The sequence below is a fragment of the Colobus angolensis genome, unplaced genomic scaffold (assembly GCF_000951035.1).
Source record: "Colobus angolensis palliatus isolate OR3802 unplaced genomic scaffold, Cang.pa_1.0 Scaffold390, whole genome shotgun sequence".
NCBI classification, from domain to species: Eukaryota; Metazoa; Chordata; class Mammalia; order Primates; family Cercopithecidae; genus Colobus; species Colobus angolensis.
The window spans coordinates 350,689-362,249 of NW_012117266.1; the positions used below are offsets into that span (position 1 = coordinate 350,689).

The window sequence follows — 11,561 nt, forward strand, 5'->3', positions numbered from 1 at the left end:
TAATATATTTGTTTATTTCTGCATCATCATCATTCTTATAACAGACTGTCTTTCATTTCCTGGTGTCCCGTCTCTCCCCCTCCCACTTAACTGTTTTTCAAACTCCCCCTCATACTTTTTCCAACTTTCTTCATTTATCATGAAATGTATTAGTCAAGACTTCCAGAGAAACAAAACCAGTAATTGTATCTACATCTGCATCTGTCTATCTAGATTGTTGAATGAAAAATAGGTTTACCTTACGAAACTGGCTCACGCAATTGTAGGGGCTAGCAATTTTGAAATTTGTAGGGCAGGTCTGCAGGCTGGAAATTCAAGAGGCGTTAACATTGTAGGCCTGAGTCTGAATTTGCAGGATAGCAGACTAAAAACTCAGGCCAGGGTTTCTCTGTTGCACTGTTGAGGATAATTCCTTCTACCTCAGTTCTTATTTTTAATGCCTTCAACTGATTGATTGAGGCCCACTCATTATCGAGAGTAGTCTGCTTTACTCAGAGTCTACTGATTTAAATGTTACTCTCATCTAAAAAAACAGCTTCACAGCAACATCTAGATTAGTGTTTGATCATACAGCTGAGCACTACATAACTTAGACAAGTTGACACAAAATTAACCATCACAGCATACTTTTCCAGATAAACTGGAAAAAACTATACATTTCTATGTTGGTGTATAGAATTCCTTTGGATTTATAGGTAAATTTAGGAAAAGCCATGATAGTGAGCATCTTTCTCTTATTAATGTGAATTCTAATTGCTCTAGTATTTAACCTTAAGTGGATTGGCCCATAAGTTTAGAAAAAGGAATTATGTGCTTTTCCTTTGACTAAAAAGGTCTATTTCAGTCTTCTCACTGGAAATAATTTGTTTCAGCTGCTTTATAGATCTTCAGTTTCCTAAAAAGCAACTAAAATTTCTTTTTGGATAGACCCCATTTAAATTTTTTAATTGCTTTAAGTATTTTTTTCAAAGCAGTATTTTTCAGACTTTAAAGAACATATTAATATGTAATAAACTGTGAAGATCGTAGGTTTTGTTTTTTGTAGGCAACTTTGACCAGATTTTAATTTTGGCTCCAATTACTTACAGACTATCCTGTTGTTGAATTAATGTTTAGTGTTCAGTAGTGTAAAATAAAGATGGTAGTAAAAATATGTTATTGTTGCCATGAGGGTTAAATAAAAATGTGTGTAAAACAGCAAGGTACCTGGACTATGATGGTTCCTGTTCAGAAAATACTAACTTGCTCATTTGTAAGAACTTTACTCACTTGGCCTAGAACTACAAAGAAAGAAACATAAGTTAGCTCTATCCCAAAACACTCATTACACTTAGTTTAGTCCTATATATTGTCTAAGGACGGAACTCTCATTACTGATTCAGAAATCTGTTGTTCAATAAAGCAAAACCAGAATCTCTAGGCAGAACTAGTTTTTCTTTTTCTTTTCTTTTCTCTCTTTTTTTTTAGGTGGAGTCTCGTTCTGTCACCCTGGCTGGAGTGCAGTGGTGCGATCTCGGCTCACTGCAAGCTCCACCTCCCGGGCTCAAGCAATTCTCCTGCCTCAGCCTCCCAAGTAGCTGGGACTACAGGCGTCTGCCACCTCGCCTGGCTAATTTTTTTATTTTTATTTTTAGTAGAGACGGGGTTTCACCGTGTTAGCCAGGATGGTCTCGATCTCCTGACCTCATGATCCGCCCGCCTCGGCCTCCCAAAGTGCTGGAATTACAGGCATGAGCCACGCGCCGGCCAGACAGAACTGTTATAGAATGACACAGGTTTAGGAATTTAAGGAGCACAACTTGAAAGGAAAGATTGCTTATTGAAAGCCAGAGACTGAGGGCTTTCAAGTTGAAAGGACTAGTGTCCGCATCCTGATTCTACCATTCTCTGACTGTACAATCTTAATCATGTTTCTTAATCCCCTGAGCCTTTGTTTTCTTGTAAAAAAAAAAAAAAGAAACTATCTACATTGCAGTGTTCTTGTGATGATGAAGTCTATATGATCTGATACACATCAGTAGATATTTTATGCATTACCTTTTCTCTGAATAAATCTTACTTAAAATTGTTCTTCTAGATATGTGATCTCATTAAGTCTCCTGAATTTTTTTTTAAATGAAAGTTTCTGGTAAGCTGTGAAGTTATGATAAAGAAGCAAGTGAACCTCTTAGTGAACTGCTAGTGACCTTTTTGTGTCCCTGCCGTTTTTTTTTCTTTATATTTGTATATTTTTGAGGAAGCAGTATATGGACACTTTTCTGTATGCATTTATGGTGATTGGATAAGACAGTCTTTTTGTACATTTTATATTGACTGAAAATGTATACCCATTTTCATGTGCACGAAGTTCCAAACATTTTTAGTCTAGGGAAATGAGTATTTTAGAAAAACATGTATGCTGCTAAATTACTTGTGAAATACACCAATAGAAAATAGAAAGAAAGCACAGTACTTACAATTGAGGAAGGAAAACAGAATGAAAACATTGTGTGTTTTCCAAACCGGCATCTGTGTAAAAATTGTTTATATCTACAAACCAAGGTCCTTAGGGGCATGAGGGAAAATAAGATTGTGCTTGACAATGTGGGTTTCTAGATGGTGGTAAACATCCTTTGTTTTCATAAAGTTTTTTGTGCAATGAATCAGTCTAAATTTTAAAATGAAATATTGACATAATTATTCCAGAAGTTGCTTGATAGATTTGACTATGATGATGAGCCAGAAGCTGTGGAAGAATCAAAGAAAGAGGATACCACTGCCGTCGCCACAACAGTACCTGCTGCCGCTGTGCCCCCTGCACCCACCGCCACCGTGCCTGCTGCTGCTGCACCTGCTGCTGCCTCTCCTCCTCCTCCACAGGCACCATTGTTAGTTTTTTTTTTTATTCCTCAGCAGATAGAAAATTGGTAATAGTTGTAAGTTGTAAGGCATAATCTAAGTAACATTTAGCAATAGAAACAATTTTCAGTGAAGTTGTTTTGTAAAATTTGTGGTATTAGTTTTCTCTTGAATGAGGAAGGGATCCTCTAAGATTTAAAACAAAAAATGTCTTTTATGTTGGGAATAATACTTAGTTTATAAATTAAATGTAATATATAGGTAAATATGTGGTTCAGTAAAATGTTGATTAATGACTCATGAACAACACTATTTCTGTAGTTTAAATGTGGCTGAGAAGCTTGTGCTTCTGAATGTGTAAAAGATTATCCACCTTTTTTTAGTGGCTTTCCTGGAGATGGCATGCAGCAGCCAGCATACACACAGCATCAAAATATGGATCAGTTTCAGCCACGAATGATGGGAATACAACAGGATCCGATGCACCATCAGGTACAAGCATTTTTCTTGCAGTTGAAAGAAAGATCTATTCCTTATAGAGTATATGGTTTACATTCCACAGAGCACTATGCAGCTATGTGATTGGCTGAGTCGTACTATAGCTCTGATAAAAGCTGTTGAACACGTAACTGTTTTGAGTTGCGTTTTTTCTGTAATTAAAACAAGGATGCGGAAATCACATGCTCATATTTTAATAATAGGCATTTTAGTTAAAATAATTTAGAGATTACAGTTATATTTGAAGAAACCGACCTGTTTAGGTAGACAACTTTTTCCCTTGGAAGGGCCTTTTCTTCTGTAGTTTGTGTGGTTAGGTACTTTAGAGGGCTCTGAACTCTGAACATTGAGGAATATAGTTTGAAATCCGCAATAAAAGGAGCATACATAACACACTGGAGAGTTGCAGAAAGTTAGTAGAGATAAATTTGTTCCAGTAAATTCTCTTATTGTTTTCTTAAATTTGGCTCCGTATCTAAATTATGAGGATGGGGTGGGAAGCATTTTTGTTATTTCAAGTGTTTAACAATTACTGAAAGTTCATAAATAATTTAGAAAGAATACTTAAAGCATTATATTTATAGTTTTATTTGTATTTAAATTGACATGCAGAAATATGTCAGACTGTAGTTTACTTTCATTATTATTATGATACTTTGTTTGAAACTCTAAAAGTTGGGTATGTTAGTTGAAATTCTCCCTTGGTAAATTTTTTTAAAGTAAACCTAGGAGTCATTGCTTCTAGAAAGCTAGTTTTCCTCCCAAAAGGCTTAATTGTCTTTAAAGCTGAAAAAAGACCATTTGCAATAGAGTACTTCTGACTTGAAGTTCAGTTTATCACATTGCTTCCTTATGTAAATGAAGGTATTTCTTTAAATATTTAAAACTAAACCGTGTATTCGTAATTTTAAAAAGAGTTACAGGATTTTTAACCTATATACTTGGTATGTAACAATCCTTGCATGAAAGTTGTACATAGGGAAATTGTTAAACAATGTTGAATGTCATTGTAACTTTTCCTTGATCAAAGTTTATTGAAGATATTTTAGTTTTATATAATAAAGGTTTTCCAAATTATTTTGATAGCTATTACTCATACACTTTCTTTAAAAATGAAAGGTTCCACTTCCTCCTAATGGACAAATGCCAGGATTTGGACTTCTTCCTACACCTCCATTTCCTCCCATGGCTCAGCCTGTGATTCCTCCAACTCCACCAGTGCAGCAGCCTTTCCAAGCTTCTTTTCAGGCACAGAATGAACCACTTACACAGAAGCCACATCAGCAGGTAAAATTTTATTCTCAGATAGTTGTATCTTTTTTTTGTTGTCTTGACTTATATGCAGATTTCTCCTTATTTGCTTGCTGTCTTCATTTTTGAATATGAAGAAAGACCTGGGTACATATTAAACCCTCCCAGTGCTCCAAGTTTTTCATCTGGAAAGTGAACTTCTAATATTACCAACTTCCATAGGATTCTGTGAGGTTTGATATAGAGTGTTGAAGGCTTAACTAGTGCCTACTTCACTGCATTAGATGATGGTTTATTAAAATAGTGTGTAATTTAAGCAAAGTAACTTTACCAGAAGTAGAGAAATACTTCTTTTAATCTTTTAAACAATATAAAAGTGGTTTTTGGTTTTGTTTTTTTTTTTTCTAGTGATGGCCAGTTGTTGTTAAACTAGTAATTTGGTCCCAGGCAACCAAAAGAGAATTGATTAAGGGCAGGACATTTTTAATGTCGCTTTTGTTAGATTTTGTCCTCTTGCCTTTATATTTTTTAAATTTCTCATTTTATCATGGTTTTTGTTTTTTAAGGAAATGGAAGTAGAACAACCTTGTATTCAAGACGTTAAGCGACATATGTCTGATAACAGAAAGTCAAGATCTAGGTCAGCATCCAGGTAATTTATAGAAAATGTTTTTTCCAACCCTGTATGTCTTAGGGGACACAGAAATTAAAATTAGATTGGGTTATTTTCAGATATTCAGAATGTTAGTAAAATAACAGTTGGTATATTTGTATTTGTATATGTGTGTAGAAGGGGACAGGTGAAGTATTGATTTAAAAAAAAAACTACATCATTTGTCTTACATTTTTTTCCCTATATTTGAATGTTGCTCAGATGTAATGGAACTTTGAAAATACAATTCTGTACCATAGGTATACAGTATGTGGTATTAGAAGAACTGTATTTTCAAAATTCCATTACAACTTCATCAGCCAGCAAAAGTGGAAAGATCACAGTAATGATGTAATTAGATAATGTTTTTAATTGCTGCAGAAAAGACTTTACTGAGAAGATAGATAGCAGTAGTAGCAGTATATCTCAACCATGAAAATTAGCTACTTAAATTACAAGGATGTAATTTTGTATAGTACCGGAGGCACTGAAGATGACAGATACTTTTAATATATAAGCTGTCAACATTGTTTATTTTATTTAAATAATGCGCATGATTTCTAATTTGGGACATACTAAAATCTGTAAAATGAATTCTCGGCTATTGCATTCTTACGTATCCAAACATTAAATTACCTAGTTGTATTTTTTTTTTTTTTTAATTAGTATGTGCTTATATTTTCTGGTTTTTGTCTATGTGCTATGTGTTCTCTCTTCTCTTGAAAACATTAGGTCACCAAAAAGGAGGCGATCTAGATCTGGTTCTAGATCTCGAAGGTCTCGTCATCGACGTTCTCGATCTCGGTCCAGGGATAGACGCCGACATTCTCCTCGATCTCGATCCCAAGAAAGACGGGATCGAGAAAAAGAGAGAGAACGTCGACAAAAAGGCCTCCCTCAAGTGAAACCAGAAACTGCAAGTGGTAACTCAACCTTTATATTCAAACCTCATGTACTGTTTTTTCGTGTCTTGGGTTTAAAGTTTTTATAACTGTTAGCAAAGCTATAAAAGAAATGTTACCACTGTATTTTTATTTGAAATACTGCTTTATTGTGCCTTGTTTATGCATTGATGTATCCCTTAGATTTGCTTTAGTACCTTAAACCAGCTATAAAGCAGCAGTAAGGAGTGAACCAAAAATTTACAGAATATATTCACTTGCATTATTTTCTGAATCTCATCAGATGTCTTCAGAATACATTTAGTAAGGTGTACTAGACATATATTTGATATAAATCAGTAACTATTAAGATGACTAAGATTTTAATTTATAATATGACTTAGGGCATATGTAAGATTTCTGATTCCATAAGGCTTATCACCTAGGACACAACATAAAAGAAAAACCATGAACACTTAAGAGTGGAGAAAGGACAGTTACATGTAACAAAGCACTGAGCTGGTTGGTAATCAAGAGAGTTGATGAAATCGTTAGATCCATCTATAAAAAAGCCAGTTTTTTCCAGCTTTTATGTATACCTTTCACTATCCCAGTTCTCTTTCTGGAAGTACAAATGCGGTTTTCTAGAATTTTTAAAATGTATGTGAGATTTACTATTTAAACTTGTGGTGTTGTAATACAGTTCATGAATATTTTGTTTAATGATTTTTTTATGTAAGCTACAGTGCTACTCATTATCAAATGTGAATGTCTTTATGATTGTAATTTTATTTTAAGTTTGCAGTACTACCCTCTGGGTGGGACAGCTGGACAAAAGAACTACTCAGCAGGATGTTGCCAGTCTCTTGGAAGAGTTTGGTCCAATTGAATCAATTAATGTGAGTGTTTATTCAGTTATTTAAGTATGATGGACAGGTGTGATTAATGTCATTTTATGAAATGAAGGACTTGAGACCAAAGTTACAATTTGCCCAGGTTTATAGATGTGACTAGGTTTAGATGCTTTGAGTCCACGTTTAGAACTCTCTGTATTTAACATTTCTTAGAATTCTTTGTATTTAACATTTCTTGGATAATCAAGTTTAATTTCAAACATTTCTAGGTAAGTCTTTATTTAACAAAGCTTAGAGGACTCACTTGAGACCAAACTTGAATTGCCAACTTAGAAATGAATTTAACCTTACATTATAGAACATGGGGTGAGGGATGGGATTGTTGGAACTGCTTACTTGGTATTGTGTCTTACTGCTTTTCAATTTTGTTATCTTTTATAATATTAAAATGTTTTGGAGCAGATGATTCCTCCCAGGGGTTGTGCCTATATTGTTATGGTTCATAGGCAAGATGCCTATCGTGCCCTGCAGAAACTGAGCCGAGGAAACTATAAAGTGAACCAGAAATCCATAAAGGTACAGTCTTATATGTTATAATTCATTTTTTAAAAATAGGCAGAGGCAGAAGGGGGAAAATATGTGGCCTATGAAAACTAATTTGGGTCTTAGAAATTATTTTCAACACTGAGGCATTTCATGTGCATCTCTCTCTCTCTTTTTTTTTTTTTTTTTTGCTTAGAATATCTCCTAAAGGACTCCAATGTTTTAACATAAAATTGTAAATGTTACATGCATGATAGAATTTGTTTGTTTTTTTCCTAAATGTAGATGGGTTCATCAAGGTAAATGAGTGCTTTAAATATAATGTCCTTTAGCAATATGTTTTGTCCTGTTCAAAAAAAATTGGATACTGTATTTTTAAAGTTTACCATATTAACCAAAGGTGGAGAAAAACATACAGGTACATGGGTGTATTTCCCCTAAGGAGCTAAAAGTCAGTGTTTCCTCAGTGTCTTAACACCCCGTTCTACCACTGGATTGCACTGCAAAAAGATTTTGTCTGATGTTAAGTAATTACAGGGCACCCCTAGACTTAGAAAAGTAGTCCCCAGTATACTACTAGGCTATTCAGGGAACTTCAGCCTTTCCCTGATAAACTTTTTCCTTTTCTCTTAGTTTTATGTTGGCTGGTTTGGGTGAGAGTTGGTAAGGAAAATATGCCAGTGAAATTTCCATCCTAGGACAAAGTGAGAATTAAAGGGTAACCAGTTCTGTAGTGAGAATAAGGCTTTGAATGAGATCCAAGCCTAGCTGGTCCAGATTGCTCCCTTGCTGCCCAAGTCGGAATGGATAGAATGATAGAGAATAGTACTCTCAAGACTTAGACGATCTTGTTTTTCTTTCTTTTCTTTTTATATTTTCACTAATGGTGAAATAGATTGCCTGGGCCTTAAACAAAGGAATAAAGGCAGATTATAAGCAGTATTGGGATGTAGAACTTGGTGTTACTTATATTCCGTGGGACAAAGTCAAGCCTGAGGAACTGGAGAGTTTTTGTGAAGGAGGAATGTTGGACAGTGACACACTTAACCCAGGTAAAGCAGTATTTAATTTCTCTTACAGTTCACTTATTTGCTTGATAGTACATATGACAAATTGAATGTCCTGTTCCTTGCATTAGGATGTGATTTTTGAGATTTTTTGGTATCCCTCCCGTGTTAGTATCTCCATTATAAACAGGGTTAAATAGTGAATGAGACAAAAAGAGATGCAAACACAAGTGAAATACTTATTGATTATGGAGTTTATGAATTACAGAATTAAGTAGAACTTTTCCTGTGAAACTTAACAGATCATATAGGTCTTAACTGAGCATCTTTGGTATTACGTTTTATTTATTTTTTTGAGATGGAGTCTCTGTCACCCAGGCTGGAGTGTAGTGACGCCATCTTGGCTTACTGCAACCTCTGCCTCCCAGGTTCAAGCCACTCTCCTCCTTCAGTCTCCCGAGTAGCTGGGGACTACAGGTGTGTGCCACCTTGCCTGGCTAATTTTTGCATTTTCAATAGAGATGAGGTTTCACCATGTTGGCCAGGCTGATCTGGAACTCCTGACCTCAGAAGATCCACCTGCCTCGACCTCCCTCTGGCGTTACAGGCATGAGCCACTGCACCCAGCTTGGTATTGTGTTTTAATCCAGTGCTTCATAATAATTACCTTGGAAAGTTTTAGATGTCCAGAGAAACAATCTAAAGTAAACATGTAAGACAAGGAGTTGCAGTTATTTGTGGGTATAAATATTTAAAATCCCAGATTGACAGTGAGATTGCAGTGGAGAAAATCGCAGAATGCATGGGCATGACCTGGAGATTGCTGGATAGAGGAACAAGGAGGAGAATAGGATGGCATGGCAACACAGAACTTTTTTGTTGTTGTGTTTTGAAATGGAGTCTCATTCTGTCACCCAGGCTGGAGTGCAGTGGCATGATCTTGGCTCATTACAACCTCTTCCGGTTCCAGTGATTCTCCTGCCTCAGCCTCCCAAGTAGCTGGGACTACAGGCACGTACCACTGTGCCCTGCTAATTTTTTGGTATTTTTTAGTAGAGACGGGGTTTCACCATGTTGGCCAGGCTGGTCTCGAACTCCTGACATCAGGTGATCTGCCTACTGCCTCAGCCTCCCAAAGTGCTAGGATTACAGGCGTGAGCCACCATGCTTGCCCTCGCCGCCCTCGGAAAGAACATTCAAAGGAAGCTTCAAGGCCAGGCACAGTGGCTCATGCCTGTAATCCCAGCACTTTGGGAGGCTGAGGTGGGCAGGTCACTTGAGGTCAGGAGTTCGAGACCAGCCTGGCCAACATGGTAAAACCCCATCTTTACTAAAAGTACAAAAGAAAAAAATAGCTGGATGTGGTGGCAGGTGTCTGTAATCCCAACTACTTGGGACACTGAGGCTGGAGAATCGCTGGAACCCAGGAGATAGAAGTTTCAGTGAGTTGAGATTGCGCCACTGCACTTCATCCTGGGAGACAGAGCAAGACTCCGTCTCAAAAAATAAAAATAAAGGAAGCTTCAAGCAGGAGTGATGGTTTGAGAACCAAAAAGAGCTGAAACAATGCTGTACTATTCCTATATCCCACTCCCTCCCTCTGTTACTGTACAACGCCTTCATCTAAGGATAGAGCTAGATTTGTGTTAAGGCAATCAGGTATTAAGGGCCTGCTATGTGCCAGACATCTGGCAGGCTCTGGAAAATGGTAAAAAGAAGATGGTGTAATCTTGGAGCTCATGGTCCGGTGGAGAATGTATTGAAAAGGTCAAGAATATAGGAGAATCTCTGAGGGAGCCAGAGGCTCAGAGGACAGAGCAGAAAGATGGTTTTGTTTTCACTTGACTAGAAGATACGTGGAAATAGGTGGAAGTTATTCTTTAATATTAGTGAAAATCTGTTCAGGAAATACTGGGTGTTTCATGATCCTTTATTTTTAAAACATTCCTGTGGTTAAGAACATGGACTCTAGAACCAGATGTGTCTGAGTTGAATCCATCCCTGCCATTTACCAGGAATGTGATCTTGGGCAGGCTGTCTTTGCTTTTCTCATTTGTAAAATGGGAATAATAATAGTATCTACTTGTAAATGGTTGTGAGAACTACATAAGCTAGTATAAATAGAGTGCTTCTGACAGTGCCTGGCACACAGTGTGCATTCTTTTACATGTTTCTATTGTTGTTAATTTAAATAATTACTATTTCTAAAATTAGCATAGGAATTTCTTTAATAACTGTGCTAGGTTTTTATAATCAACATTTTTCGTTTCTAGATTTGAAGTTACAAACTGAAAATGGTAAACTCTTGTTAAATTTCTTTCACTCTCACAGATTGGAAAGGAATTCCTAAGAAGCCTGAAAATGAAGTTGCTCAAAATGGAGGTGCTGAAACCTCACACGCAGAACCAGTATCACCCATACCTAAACCGTTACCTGTGCCTGTCCCTCCTATTCCTGTTCCTGCACCTATAACAGTGCCCCCTCCACAGGTGAGGATATTGGGACATGACTTAAACTTGAAGTGCCTGAAAGGTCCCTTTGTAGATATATGTCTGAATTCAGAGTAAAAACATGAGTACATATATGTGCATATTAATTTTTCATGTTTTGTCAGATTTAAAGTGTATATTCTTTTCATAATTTTTGTTTTTGTTTTTGGAGACAGAGTCTCTCTCTCTGTTCCCCTAACTGGAGTGTGGTGGCGCGGTCTCGGCTCACTGCAACCTCCGCCTCCCAGGTTCAAGCCAACCCTCTTGCCTCAGCCACCTGAGTAACTGGGATTACAGGCGTATGCCACCACACCCGGCTAATTTTTGTATTTTTAGTAGAGGCGGGGCTTCACCATGCTGGCCAGGCTGGTCTCGAACTCCCAACCTCAGGTGATCCGCCCGCCTCGGCCTCCCAAAGTGCTAGAATTATAGGCGCGAGCCACTGCGCCCGACCTTTCTTTTCTTTTTATATTTTCACTAATGGTGAAATAGATTGCCTGGGCCTTAAACAAAGGAATAAAGGCAGATTATAAGCAGTATTGGGATGT

At 36.9% G+C, this 11,561-nt stretch overlaps 1 protein-coding gene across 3 annotated transcripts in view; it reads left to right on the forward strand.

Annotated features, from left to right (window-relative positions):
- SCAF4 (SR-related CTD-associated factor 4) overlaps positions 1-11,561 on the forward strand; it is a 62,683-nt gene that overhangs the window by 32,761 nt on the left and 18,361 nt on the right. For all 3 annotated transcript variants that reach the window (XM_011954972.1, XM_011954974.1, XM_011954973.1), the window contains 9 exons: positions 2,686-2,867; positions 3,222-3,330; positions 4,456-4,623; positions 5,154-5,239; positions 5,972-6,162; positions 6,919-7,019; positions 7,437-7,550; positions 8,413-8,569; positions 10,856-11,013. In XM_011954972.1, the coding sequence (XP_011810362.1) occupies positions 2,686-2,867; positions 3,222-3,330; positions 4,456-4,623; positions 5,154-5,239; positions 5,972-6,162; positions 6,919-7,019; positions 7,437-7,550; positions 8,413-8,569; positions 10,856-11,013 (1,266 nt within the window). The remainder of the gene's footprint in view (positions 1-2,685; positions 2,868-3,221; positions 3,331-4,455; positions 4,624-5,153; positions 5,240-5,971; positions 6,163-6,918; positions 7,020-7,436; positions 7,551-8,412; positions 8,570-10,855; positions 11,014-11,561) is intronic.